Source organism: Lolium rigidum, chromosome 1 (assembly GCF_022539505.1).
Source record: "Lolium rigidum isolate FL_2022 chromosome 1, APGP_CSIRO_Lrig_0.1, whole genome shotgun sequence".
In the NCBI taxonomy this organism is placed as follows: Eukaryota; Viridiplantae; Streptophyta; class Magnoliopsida; order Poales; family Poaceae; genus Lolium; species Lolium rigidum.
Genome location: NC_061508.1, coordinates 149,786,772 through 149,800,391, shown reverse-complemented (window position 1 = coordinate 149,800,391; position 13,620 = coordinate 149,786,772). Strand labels below are relative to the sequence as shown.

Below are 13,620 nucleotides of genomic sequence, written 5' to 3'. Positions count from 1 at the left end.
TGTTGTCTACATATCACACATGTACTAATGTTTCGGTTAATACAATTATAGCATGATATATAAACATTTATCATAAACATAAAGATATAAATAATAACCACTTTATTATTGCCTCTAGGGCATATCTCCTTCATTAGGCGCCTCAACCACCGCAACCAAAGCATGTGGTCCCGCCATAGCCCGGCGCCAACTTCAAGCTGTCGGACTTCAACTTCGACGACTCCTAGTTCGACGAGTGGAACTTGGCGCTCATAGAAGATGCAGATGCCGAGGCGGCGGAGGAGGCGACGCAGTGGGGAAAGGAGCAGCCGTTCCACGGTGACCCGAAGCAGGCCAGAATCTTGGCCTCCTTTAGCACGCAACACTTTCAGAGACTAAAGGCGTAAGAGTTGGAATATATCAACGAAGCCCATTCGAGCACGCCGTCGAGATCTCGCACCAGCAGGCGGCCATGGAGGAGGTAGGTCACATCCTCATGGCGACCAAGCTGCAGAGGATGTTTGAGCTCAGCGCTCAGCGTCAGGCTGAGGTGGCCACCCGCGAGCAAGCGAGGCTCACCCATAACGAGGAGTCTCGCCAGTGGTAGGCGGTGCTGAGGGGGATCACCGCCAGCAAGCTCCGGTGTCGCCGACGGCCATGTTGCATCGCTAGATGCGCGAAGCAAAGAAAGGAGAGGCGAGCGCGTCTACCGGTGGCAAAGGGAAAGAACAACGACGAGGCAGACCCGTCACATGCGCTAAGCGACGACAAGCATATTAGGGTTTATTGTTAGTCCAGTCTAGTTCAAATTTCATTCAAACTTTTGTGAATAATCTTAAATTTGAATGAATTTCAGAGTTTATTTTGTATTTTTTTTATTCTTATCAGGATCGTCGATGTGTGTAACCTCTCCCCAAATTAAAAAGCGGGTGACGGCGCATCCAATATAGCATTGTCGATGCACCTGCTGACACTTATTTGGAACCTTGGTAAAGATGCTCTAAGACGTTTGGATCAAAACATTATGTTCGATATGGAGTAGTGGAAAACGATGTTGTCATTAATACAAAGACGACTAGTGTGATCATGTTGCCAGATGTGAAATTTTCAATAAATGTATACTGAAATTGAAACGGTGACCGTGCCGACAGGGTGACTCAAGCGAACCCAAACAGCCCGGATTAAAACGACGAAAGTGACGTTACACAAGACTACAAGTGGCTGGGCTGTCCTGCACCCACGTGCACGTGTACCGCTCGCCTCACAAGGCTGCAGTGACGAGGCAACGGCCGACAGGTGACACACGTGTATCACCTACGTGGAAGACACTGATGTCCAACAGGGACACGTGTCAACCAACCTGTCTTTACTCGTAGAACATCGTCCCCTATCCCCCATTCCGTTTCCCCTCGCCCGATCGACGAGTTCCATTGACTCCCCACTCAACCCTGGGCATGGCCGAATCCGGCGAGTCGGCCACCAAGATGGCCAACGGCGAGGTCTCCGACGGCCGCGCGGTGGACGTCTCCGGCGAGGACACGCTCCCCGGGGTGCTCCGCAGCTTCGTCGACGGCGTCTGGTCGCCCGGCGCCGACGGGGACCCGCTGCTGCGCCGCCTCCGGACGGCGTCCTGCGAGAGCGCGCCGCGCCTGCGGGAGGCCTCCAAGAACTCGGCGCGCGACCTGCTCGCCTGGACCAAGCAGGGCAGCGGCCTCCGCGCTATCCTCGTCATCTCGGTGAGCCAGTTCCCCGATCCGTCAATTCGGCAATTGGTTCACCAAATATTACTCATTTCTAGTGTTTCTTTATGCGAACGCGAATTTTATTAGTATTGCGCATCACTGGCCGTGTAGATGCGTCCATAGTAGAGTACTAATTTGCTTGTTCTACATTTGTGTTTCCTTTTTAGTGGGGATTTATTTTCTTTGTTAGTAAGTAACTAATAAGATTGTAATAATAGTCCAATAATAATTGAAAACTGCAATGCAGTACACGATGAATGCTAGTTGTTTAGCAATAGGAGAAAAAACTCCGATTTCCATTATCACACACCATAAATAGTCGCTTTCAGAACATCGGGACAGACAAAACAATTGACAACAGCTTGCAGCATCGTGGTAGCTGGCACGACTAAGATGATAACTTGCCTCCAGGCCTGATGTTGGGGAAAAGAACAGCCTGATTACAGGTAAAACCCCTAACTACAATGTACCATATTGTCGGTTTGTTTGGTACTACCCAAGTTTGACCTTCCAGATATTTCACTAGCCCAAGTTTTCTTTGTGTGCTACCCCCTTCTGTGGGTTGTAACCGCTAAAACAATGTTCTTCTCCTTCTTTTCAATGAAATGAAACGCAAAGGCTTTTTGCGTTTTCTCGAAAGAAAAAAAATAATTTGTTGAACTTTTGCTTTCCAATGAGTTGACCAACAGTGGCAAGAAAAATGATCTAGAGTTGCCAAAAAAGAAATTAGCATGCCAACAAAAATCCCCCTTCAAACGAATTTAGCTACTGTATAGTAAAAATAAACAAATGTCCCATCACCTTGATTCCATCACAGAAATGCGATAATTTCCCCTTCCCATCATCCTGTTGTCAGAATTTCATCAGTTAGTATGGTCTTTCTAATCAAAGAAAGGATCTGATTGTAGATACACTCCACAAGAATTTATGTGGGAACTAAATACCTGAAATTTTGAAGCTTTATGTGCAGAACTCACCCTGAACCTTTAAAAGTTGGAGCAGGTGAAGTGTTCCCAATCGGAGTGTACTTGCAAGCCTCGAAGTGTTCCCGATCGGAGTTCTTGTGCCAACCATTGTTTAACACCATAGCAACTGATATAATGGTGGTCTTACAAATGTCATACAAGCTAGGATACACTCATGTGAAAAATTGAGACATGTTGGATGCATTATTAGGGACTCGATTCATTGTCATGTTTAAGTTTTTGTATCTGTACTTAGGGTCACAGTGTTTACATGATTATTCTCGAAAAAAATTGTTTACATGATTTCCTGAGTTAAAGGATGTATCTGGCGGACCTTCCGGGATCCGATCGGTTTTCGTGTTGGTTGGTGTGGTTTCATGCCAGTATCTTCTGATCTACAGTCGTCAACATTGGCGATGGTTGATGCTGTGGTGTGCTGGTCCTTTGGGGCCTTAGCACGACAACTTTACCACAAGCTTTACTACGACAAGCTTTGCTCGGCTCCGGTGATGGAGGGGCGAGGACGGCGGCGTGCCTTCGGCTCGTGCTAGTGTCTGAGTACCTATTTGTATTTTCTATTACTTTTCAGGTTTTTTGTTGTACTGTTGATGATTATTGATAGATCCGTGGAAATTTCGCAAAAAAATGATGGGCTGATATGCTCTACATGTTCTAAGTGAAAATACATGGTGGATTATGTATCTCTATGATGTGCGACTTGCATCAGTGTTGGATGTAGGAATGCTTTTAGTTATAGCATGTACTATTTGTTTGTTGAATTGACGACAAATGTCATCTTTTTTTCTAGCATTGATGGTCGGAATAAAAAAATTAAGTTGCACAGTGAATTAATTAGCTTCATTTTATCCGTTACAGGTTGGAACGATTACGCTGATAGCACTGACTGGCCTGCTGGTCTTCATGTCCTTCCTGCTGGTTGCAACCGCTAATGCCATCGTTGTTTCAGTCCTTATGTCCTTGGCGGCTGCTGGAGGATTCTTGGCTCTATTCTTTGCTTGCTTAGTTGCAGTGTATGTCGGAGCAGTATCAGTTGCTATATTCGTCATTTCGGCCACGGTTATCTCGGCAATTGTTGCAGTCATGATTGCTACTGGTACACCATCTCCCTGTCTCTTTGTTTACCCTAAATTAAATTAATTTACTTAATGTTTCAATGCTTTTATATTGGTATGAAACTTTTAGAGCCATAAAAGTCATTAGTTAGTTAGCAAATTGAGTGACTTTTCTTATGCTATCCTGCAAATTATTCCTACAGTCCTTACAGCCATACTAGTTTTCCTTCGAATAGCCACCTGGTGCATGACCATTCTGAAGGGTATGCATAGGACCAGTGAATCTCCCTTTCACCAGGCTGGTCCTTTTCTGTATATACTTGCTTGCGATGTTTTCAACGATCTTGTCATGGCAAAGCCAGTGAGCTAAGTATCTGGAGGTATCCTGTATCTTTAGTGATTTAATCATATATGAGGGATGTTTAGGTGATAAGTATTCTTCCCGTAAATAAGTGGCTACTGTCCCAACTGCTAATGTAGCTTAACACATAGAAAAACAATTATTTCTCTTTGAGTCTGGGCTATCTTGATTTCATAATGGTTTATTTGCCTATTTGCTTGCCTTTGCTTGCAGTAGAATCATTTGCCTTAACCTGTATTTGTGGAACTAAAATGAACTGGATGTTATGCATCAGCTGCATCATCTTGTAACAGTAATTTATGATAATGGATTCACTTAGTTTACTCCATGTACTTTGGAAGGTAACTTAGAATAGAGATAGCAAGAAGGTTTTTTTATTATGTTGTTTAAATTTTGGCGAATCGTTGTACAGACTGGTGTGTTCTTTGACTCGTATTTTCTTGGTAGAGGCATCATAATTAATCCTTAAAACTTGAGAGTGATTTACAAGTTTTAGGTCTTAAAATCAGCATCTCCACGGAACTTTATGAAAGTCTGAGATGCGGTTGGCCAATATGCTGTCAAGTTATTTTCCTTTTCTAGCTGGATTGCTAGTCACCATTCATCGGGGCACCATTCCGCACATTTTTCTGGTGAATAGACCAAATATACGCATAAAGACGGGTGGACTGAGATAAGGGGGAATAAAGTGGTTCAAGAAAGGGTACTACTTTAGCAAAAATAGTGATGTTGGTAGCGAAATAGTTGGAAAATTGTGCAGATATTGATGCTCCATATCTTTTTTTTTTTGAGGATGGATGCTCCATATCTTGAAAAGTGATGCTTCATATCTTGAGAAGGAACGTAGACCAACTGTGTCGATTGATTCCATAGGAATAATAATAGTAATAATTTATTTTGGGTAATTTGACATGTGCTAACGTGGTGAAACTTGATGCAGGTTGGATTGGATTCTTTTGGACGATATGGTTTGCTGCAAGGAAGAGCATGGACCTTACCAAGCACTCTATCGGCATGACAACTTCGGCTATGCAATCATACTCAGCTTCTCGGCATGTGAGAGAGAAGCCCGCAGAATGAGATGGCCATTTGCTGCCGCATGCTGTAGTTGCATCCAGGCCGAGCCGCTGTGTTTATGTATTTCCTGAAGCTATGCCCTTTTGTGAATTAAGGCTTGCGTAGTATAGCTCTTCAAGGGTAGGGTACATGCGACCGTTTCCTGTATATTGGTCCAATAAGCGAAGCTGTGGGATATTATGTGATCTTCTGGACAGTGAGATAGCCGATGTTGGCCGTTGAGTATGGAATAAGATGTGATGGTGTGCTATAAAATATACATGTAAGTCATGATTGAGATTGCTAGTAGCATAGAAGATGACTGAGATTGCCAGCCGAGGGGTCACATTCACAGCATTAGGCCATTCCGAGAGACAGTAACTAATGGCAACTTTTCGTGTGCGAAAATGACCATAAGAAACATGTATGTATACAACATTCCAATCACATTGATCGCAGGAACCAGTTTTGGAAGCAGTGCACTCCCTCCCCACTCCTCCCCTCCCTCGCCACCGCCAGGGGGCATGGTCCGGCGGCGGCGGGGATTGCATCGTTCCCTCTCGCGTGGGGGTCGGGCGCGGGACGCCTTCCTCGGGCCAGGGCGCGGCCCTATCGTCGGGGGCCTCGATGGCGGCGCCTGGCCTCGGCTCGGCGGTGGCATAACGGACGACGTGGTGGTGGTGTGCCTTGCCGGCGATGGAGGGAGGGGTGGGGGCGGGCTGCGGGGGAAACCCTAGGTCCCCTTCTCCTCGCCTCTCGGCGGCTGATAGTGGAGGGCTAGCGTTCGGCTGCGGTGGTGCCCAGGCGTGTGCGGTGTCTCCGGACTACGCGATCTGCTTGGAGTCTCCGGCGGCAACCATGGCCAGCCTGGGATGGTCGCTGGCGTGGGGGCCCGACCTGAATAAAGGCGGCGGTCCTAGGGCCTCTCTTGGGTGAAGATGAAGATCTTCCGGAGGCCTGGCCTTCATGATCTAGCCGGAGTGTTGAGTTTCGGAAGGCGTCGCCGGTGAGTGTAACAGTGATTTTATTGCCTGGAGTTTGTTGCATCGGTGGTATTCGGTCATGTGCATCCATACTTTTATTCCGACCGTTTGATCTTGAGGGAGCGGCGCGAAGCTCTTTTCTGTGTTGACACCAAGTGACAACTGATCCATGGTGAAGTCAGAAGAAGAGAATATCATGAAGGCCGGATTGGAGGACTAGCTAATGCTGGTTCAAGTCTTTGCGCTGTTGAGGGGCTTGCTTGGTGTTTCGGACTTCGCAGCAGTGGTATGAAAGTGGGGGCGGCAGCACATGTGAAGTTCGGAGTCTTACCTTTCAGGGTGAAACCCAATGACTGGGCTTAACTGGTTGTGTCTGGCAATATCCTTGTTGAAGGCATTATTTTGAGAGCGGAGACTATCTTCAAGGTGAAAACCTAAGATCTTTGATCGGGCGACAACGCGCTAGTGCACTATTCCCTTCTTGGAGGCGTCGCTTTTGAAGAGTCCGAATTTCAGGTCTTGTCTTGGTGGTGGTTGTATTACTGTTGCTAAGGTTGGGATAATGTAGCGAGGCTTTTATTTCTTAGTTTTTTTTCTTCTTTTTTTTCTTTGGTTGTGTGCATCCGTAATATTTTAGGGCATTGCGTTGTTGCAGGATATCTCCCTGGATTTCTTTGAGGTTCTTCCCAAATCATGGGGCAAAGAAGTCATATTGTTGGTGGTTCACTAAATATTCTCATTTCATTCCCCTTGCTCACCCTTATACAGTACAATCAGTCTCTCATGCTTTCATGGATAATGTTTTTCAGTGGAATGGATTGCCAAAGTCAATAGTATCTGATAGAAACTGGATATTCACAAGTAACATGTGGCAGGCCTTCTTCAAAGCACTGCAAGTGAAATTGAGGTTTAGCTCTGCCTATCACCCACAATCAGATGGCCAGACAGAACGTGCGTGTGAATCAGTGTGTGGAAAATTACTTGCGTTGCATGGTTTTTCAGCAACCAAGGAAGTGGGCTTCTAAATGTTGATATTCTTTGATATTAATATATTCTCTTTATCGAAAAAGAGAAAAGTTTAGGAAGCACAGATGTGACAATTGAGGAGGTTCTAGCAACGGTCGCGGCCGACGAGCGAGAGGAGGAAGGTCCGGTAGTTGCCCGACGTCTCGGCGTGGACGGCATCGGCCAGCGACCGCTTGTACTTCTTGTGGTACTCCGCCTTGATGTACTGCATGTCGATCTCCGTCCTGGTCACCACCACTCGTATCAGCGCCGTGTCGCTGGTGCCCAGCCCCTTCATGGCCTTGTGCAGCACCTTGGCGAAGTACCCCGCCGGGCTCTGGGCGCACCTGAGGATGGTCAGCAGCCCGAACTCGAAGTTCCCTGACGTCTCGCTCTTCACAGCCTGCGACACACAAACGAAACGACGACGATCTCTTCTTAGGCGTGATTTGATTTTGCTTAGGGAAGGTAAGATTGATTATGAGAGTACCTTCTCCAGGGACTGGGCGAACATATGCTGGTAGGCAGCGGCGACGGACGCCATGTGCGCCCAGCTGCGCTCGCTGAAGATGCGGATGAAGGTCCGCTCGTCGGTGCCCAGCCTCTTCTCCCCAGCTCTGTGCAACTCCCTCGCGTCGGACGCTGCCGCCGAAGGATCGACCTCCGGGCCCTCGTAGCGCGGGATACCCACGTACGCAAGCAAAAGCTGCAGGCATCAAGAACAGTGGGGAAGAGCTGACATTGATTATAGGTTCAAATGCACTAGCAGAACCGATAAACGAAGGAGGACCTTCTGGTGATCGCCGAAGGTGCGTTCTGTGATGTCATGCTCGAGGTAGCAACCGAACTTGGCGCGGTAGGTCTGCTTCATGATCTGCAGCTGCGATGGCGTCCTGGAGCAGATCGCCTCCGTGGCGGCCCTCAGGTCGGTGATCTCCCCGTTGAGGGCCTGGTTCACTATGGTCGCGTCGCGGCCCGCGGGATCCAGGATCCAAAGCAGCATCGCCTTCTGCAGGGCAAGCAGAGTCGAGTTATCATCGTCATTCTACCTAAGTTTCAAGACACAGAACTATCAGCATATGGTATTTTGCACGCATGCCTTGAGGTTTCCGGTGAGCTCGGTCGACAGGCGGTGGTACAGATCCTGGCGGTACAGCGCCCGGTACTCCTGCATGATGAGCGCGCGGTGGGTGCAGTCGCGGTGAGCGAGTATGTTGGTTACCGTCGTGGTGTCACAACCAAACCCTGCAACACATTCACAGGAAGAAAGGAAACATTCATGATTTGGGTGCCAAGCTTCACCACGGCTTCAATCTGTTTGTGTAATTACCTTTGAATGCCCTGTGGAGGGCAATGGCGTCGTTACGCGGGGACGTCAGCACCGGAGGCACGCTCAGGCTCGCCATGGAGCACAACCTCGCCTTTTTCTTCTAGTACTTCTCAGTTTGTATAGGATAATTCTGCCGTTCGGTGAGCTATATTATGATTTTGACTCTTGCTGGTGCTGCGTACGGGGGCATTTTAAGGGGAGAAAGAAATGCCCGGAGAATCGACCAACGCCGTGAGCCGTGAGCAGATGGTATACTGCGTCTGATCGACGCGGGCGCGTGTGGCCGGAGATCCCCACTATCGCGGGAAAGACACAGAAATATGCCTCCGATTGAATTGTGTGCAACTCATCACCATTAGCATGAGTAAAAAAAACAAATCTGACGGTTTGGAAGAGATATTTTTCTAGTTGCAATTTTACTTGCAACTGAAAAAATTTAGCTGCGGCGCAACTTGCAACTAAAAATGATATGCTGCTACCCATCTTGCAAATAAACTGCTCGAATGACAAAACAAATCTAATGATGTAGGATTCGATTGTAGCTAGCAAAATCGTTTGATAAAAGGCTATAAAACCCAATTTTAAATTAATAGACCTAACCGAATAAATCAATACAATGTGTCGTTGAGGACATCTTAAAATGATCATACCTATACTACTTTGAGCAACTTTCCCTTGACAACGAAACGTCGCAAATAAGGAGGAATGCTTGCTGGGCGGGCAAAGTTGCCAGGCCAGAGCCCACCCTAGAGCTCGGGCTCACCCCCGAAACGATGCACACCGTGGAGGCACACTACACCAACGCCGGCAGCGCCAACAGGAAAGGCAAAGGGAAGAAGACTCATAACATCAATGGGGGCACCGCAACTGTTGGAACAAGCTTGCATGCATGGAAGGTGAATGCATGAGAAGAAATATCAATGCCTTAGGAATATGTCAATAACGAAGGGGAGAATCCCATCATCAGAAAACCACACGGAGGCTGCAAACCATGGCAACGGTCCAACCCATGTTGTTGGGCCACCCTAGGGCTTGGGCGCACCAACAAGCGATACACACCGCCGAGGCACACACCACACCAACAAACGATGCACACCCTAGAGTTGCTCGCAAAGCGTTTGGCACATACATGCTAGTCAATAAATGGACGAATGACCTTACGCGATCTTTGAACTCCTCATAAAATTAACTTAAGATTGCTCATGAATCATCTCTAACTTCATCGGCTAGTCGAGAACCGATAGAATATTTGCTAAGTGACCTCTGCCCTCCTCAGTGAACCGAGTCTAGTTTGCCACGGGCGTTCCGTTATAAAAATATGGCCAATCAATAGAAGACGGACAACTGTGGGGTCATCTATGCCTCCTCAGAGGAACAATTCGGGAATGCTCACTAGAATTCCAGTCGATCCATCAAAGGATCATCCAGTCAGTCACCGACTAAATGGCCGTGGACTTTTCTCCTGCCCAATTTGAAAGGACGGATTTTTGTCGATCAAACTGGCACAAGCATTGTTTGGTACATGAGTCCTTCACGAACTCTACTTTGACGACAGGTTTCATTCGTATGAGTGATTCGACATAAAACCTTCAAGCCTGAACAGAATAAGGAAATTTCCTTGGCTTCGATCTCGAAGGACTAGGGAGGGGGTGGGGGGCTATTGTCGAGCATATGAGTCTTGAGTGGGACCAGCAAGGTCAACACTAGAATGCCTAGTTCCACGAAGGAGCAAATACCATCGGCTCAGATCCTAGATGGCAGCCCGAGCCAGATCGCCTTGGAGTACAAGACATGGAAGATCTCTGATCTATGATCCTCCCGAATTCTCATGTAACCGACTCAAATTGGAACTAGTATCCCGTTAGACCCTTGTAGACCCTTTGGCACATTGTACTACCTGTTATCACCAAGATTTGACCAAGTCGGAGGTGGGCCGCAGTCAAGATGGGCTTAAGGAAATATACGTGGAGAATTACATGAATCGGCCTTTTATACCAAGTTGGGCTTAATTGCCCGTGTATCTGTAACATATTAGATCGCATTTTAGTTTAGAGATAGAATCTTACTCGTGCACGGTTTAGTGCACGCCCACATTAGAAAGTCCCCTGGACTATAAATATGTACCTAGGGTTTATGGAATAAACAACAACTCACGTTCAACCCCCAAAACAAACCAATCTCGGCGCATCGCCAACTCCTTCGTCTCGAGGGTTTCTATCAGGTAAGCGACATGCTGCCTAGATCGCATCTTGCGATCTAGGCAGCACAAGCCCCACGTTGTTCATGCGTTGCTCGTACTGAAGCGCTTTTGATGGCGAGCAACGTAGTTATCATTAGATGTGTTAGGGTTAGCATTGTTCTTCGTTTAAGCATGCTTACGTAGTGCAACCCTTGCATATCTAGCCGCCCTCACGCCTATCTCAGGTGTGGGGGCGGCACCCCGCTTGATCATTATTTAGTAGATCTGATCCGTTACGATTGCTCCTTGTTCTACAAGGATTAGTTTAATATCTCGCAATAGTTAGGCCTTACAAAGGGGGAGGATCCAGTGGCACGTAGGGTGGCGTTCGCAAGTCCTAAACGGGATGTTCCGAGGATCAACTTCATGTTGGTTTTTAGGCCTTGTTTAGGATCGGCTTACGAGCACCGTGCGTGGCCGCGAGGCCCAACCTGGAGTAGGATGATCCGATTATGCGGTGAAAACCCTAAATCGTCGTAGATCTCATTAGCTTCATCTTGATCAAGCAGGACCACCAAGTATTCGTGCACCCCGTACGAATCATGGGTGGATCGGCTCTTTGAGCCGATTCACAGGATAACCTCGAGAGCCGATCGAGGCTCGTATTTAACGTTTACATGTATGCCCCGCGAGAAACTAAGCGAGGCATCCCCATCACCTTCCCGACCAGGTATAGGTCGGGTGGCACGCCCTTGCACTTCGCATCGCCGCGTGTGACCAGAAGAGCATTGCGGGCCGTCGCTCGGAGGGGTCTCAGCCAGCCGCAGCTCTAGGCTCTTCCCAGCTCTACGGTGTTGACAAGGCCGCTGCCTGCCGGTGGGTTTTGGCAGTCAACACATTCTGGCACGCCCGGTGGGACAAAGATCTACATCAACCACATCGCCATCTACATCTGAGATGGCGGACGGCACGCCAGTCACCTACGAGGATCTGCCTGACGACCTCAAGAAGCAATACAACGAGATCAAGGCTACCCTCGAAGCCGACCTCATCGGCTCGTATCGCAAAACCCGTTCGCATGGCGTCAGGCGAAAGGAGTTCTCACCGGAAGGCGCACTCGATGAAGTGGACCTATCTGTCCCATCAGAAGAATGTACCAGGGCCGTACGCCATGAGATTGGTGGCATGGTGGCTCACTCGTTGCGTCTCCATTCCGAGAGCCTGGTGAACACTTTGGAGCATGTCGCCGTTCGGATGATCAGGGAGGTCATGAAGAATCAGCACTCTTTGTTAGAGCCAGCCCTCAAAACCTACCAAGGAAAAGTGCCACTCCAGCCCCATCTGCCGTTGTCGCGCACATCGGCGACACCAGGAGCGCATAATTCACCGGCGCGTGCCGTTAACAGGATTAACGGTACTCACCCCGTGAGGTGCCAACCAGGACATTCGTTCAACATCAACATGATAGAACTGGGGCACCCCCTTGATGAAGATAAAGACAAGGGCAACTGCTCTCGTGGCAAAGACAAGGAAGAGGCTGCTCCGTGTGATCGGCCCCGACACCGCCAAAACATCCTGGTGATGATCAAGGTAGAAGCCGATGCTAGTAATCGGCCCGCTGTATCCGTATCGCCCGCTCTCCCAGTATACGGCGTCGACCTCACGGGAGACGGGAAGGCGGGGTACGGGTTCACATCAGCCGATGAGCTAGAGGAAGTTGACATCGGTCCTGGGGATAAACCTCGACCTACTTTTATCAGCAAGAAGTTAGATCCGCAGCTCAGGGGACGGATGATAGCCCTGTTGAAGGAATACCCGGATTGCTTTGCATGGGATTACACAGAGATGCCTGGTTTGGACAGGAGCATCATTGAGCATCGCCTCCCCCTGAAGAAAGGATTTCGGCCGTTCCAACAACGAGCACGTCGGATGAGGGCCGAGATTCGGAAGAAGTCAAGAAGGAGATTGAGAAAATGTTGGCCGCCGGATTCATCGGGCCATGCAGGTATGCTGAGTGGATCTCCGGTATAGTTCCGGTGGAGAAGAAGGACGGCCGATGGCGCGTGGCCATCGATTTCCGAGATCTTAACGAGCTACCCCAAAGGACGAATATCCGATGCCCGTTGCGGAAACATTAATAAACGCCGCCGCTCGGCCACAAGGTGTTGAGCTTCATGGATGGCAACGCCGGTTATAATCAGATTTTCATGGCTCCGGAAGACATACACAAGACCGCATTCAGGGTACCAGGGGCAGTAGGCTTGTTCGAGTACGTGGTCATGACCTTTGGGTTGAAGAATGCTGGTGCAACGTACCAGCGAGCCATGAATTATATATTTCATGATCTGATCGGCAAGTTGGTGGAGATCTATATCGACGACGTGGTGGTCAAATCGGTATCCATGGAGGGGCACTTGGACGATCTACGGCACGTCCTAGAACGGACTCGGAAATTCGGGCTGAGAATGAATCCGAAGAAGTGTGCCTTTGGCGTGACGGCTGGTCAATTCCTAGGTTTTCTCGGTTCATGAACGGGGAATTGAGATCGGCCTGAAAAGTCAGGAGGCGGTGCGTACCATGCAGCCGCCGACCACGAAAAAAGAGCTTCAACGCCTCATCGGCAAGATCAATTTCGTCCGGCGGTTCATCTCTAATTTGTCAGGACGAATCGAGCCGTTCATGGCGCCGGTGAAGACCAAGTCCGACGACGAGTTTCACTGGGGGGCAGAACAGCAACAGGCGTTTGATGAAATTAAGCGATATCTAACAACGCCGCCTGTGCTAGTTCCGCCCCAGCAAGACAGAGCCATTCTACATCTACCTGTCAGTAGCCGATACGTCCATCGCTTCAGTGGTGGTGCAACTTTACGATGGCGTTGAAAGAGTCGTTTTCTACCTCGGCGAGAAGGATGCTGGACGCGGAGACAAGATACCACCGAGGTCGAGA

The 13,620-nt window shown here is 48.6% G+C and overlaps 2 protein-coding genes across 2 annotated transcripts; one reads left to right on the top strand and one right to left on the bottom strand.

Moving 5' to 3' along the window:
* Nucleotides 1–1,409: 1,409 nt before the first annotated feature.
* LOC124683017 lies at nt 1,410–5,421 on the top strand. The gene is made up of 3 exons (XM_047217603.1): nt 1,410–1,715; nt 3,563–3,800; nt 5,061–5,421. Exons 1-3 carry the CDS (start codon nt 1,434–1,436, stop codon nt 5,198–5,200), a joined length of 660 nt encoding a protein of 219 aa, XP_047073559.1. The 5' UTR covers nt 1,410–1,433; the 3' UTR covers nt 5,201–5,421.
* A 1,833-nt stretch (nt 5,422–7,254) lies between these two features.
* LOC124683005 (annexin D5-like) lies at nt 7,255–8,737 on the bottom strand. Its single transcript, XM_047217594.1, has 5 exons — nt 8,495–8,737; nt 8,264–8,409; nt 7,955–8,173; nt 7,655–7,870; nt 7,255–7,567 (listed from the first exon to the last, which is right to left on the bottom strand). Exons 1-5 carry the CDS (start codon nt 8,568–8,570, stop codon nt 7,271–7,273), a joined length of 954 nt encoding a protein of 317 aa, XP_047073550.1. The 5' UTR covers nt 8,571–8,737; the 3' UTR covers nt 7,255–7,270.
* Between the last annotated feature and the right edge of the window lie 4,883 nt (nt 8,738–13,620).

Excerpts from the sequence above, each read along its gene's own strand:
- LOC124683005 (XM_047217594.1), bottom strand. The coding sequence starts at position 8,570 with ATGGCGAGCCTGAGCGTGCCTCCGGTGCTGACGTCCCCGCGTAACGAC. Across the intron at positions 8,410-8,494 it reads CCTCCACAGGGCATTCAAAG|GGTTTGGTTGTGACACCACG; the intron begins GTAATTACACAA and ends AATGTGTTGCAG. Across the intron at positions 7,568-7,654 it reads TCGCCCAGTCCCTGGAGAAG|GCTGTGAAGAGCGAGACGTC; the intron begins GTACTCTCATAA and ends TGTGTGTCGCAG.
- LOC124683017 (XM_047217603.1), top strand. The coding sequence starts at position 1,434 with ATGGCCGAATCCGGCGAGTCGGCCACCAAGATGGCCAACGGCGAGGTC. Across the intron at positions 1,716-3,562 it reads GCGCTATCCTCGTCATCTCG|GTTGGAACGATTACGCTGAT; the intron begins GTGAGCCAGTTC and ends TATCCGTTACAG. Across the intron at positions 3,801-5,060 it reads TGCAGTCATGATTGCTACTG|GTTGGATTGGATTCTTTTGG; the intron begins GTACACCATCTC and ends AACTTGATGCAG.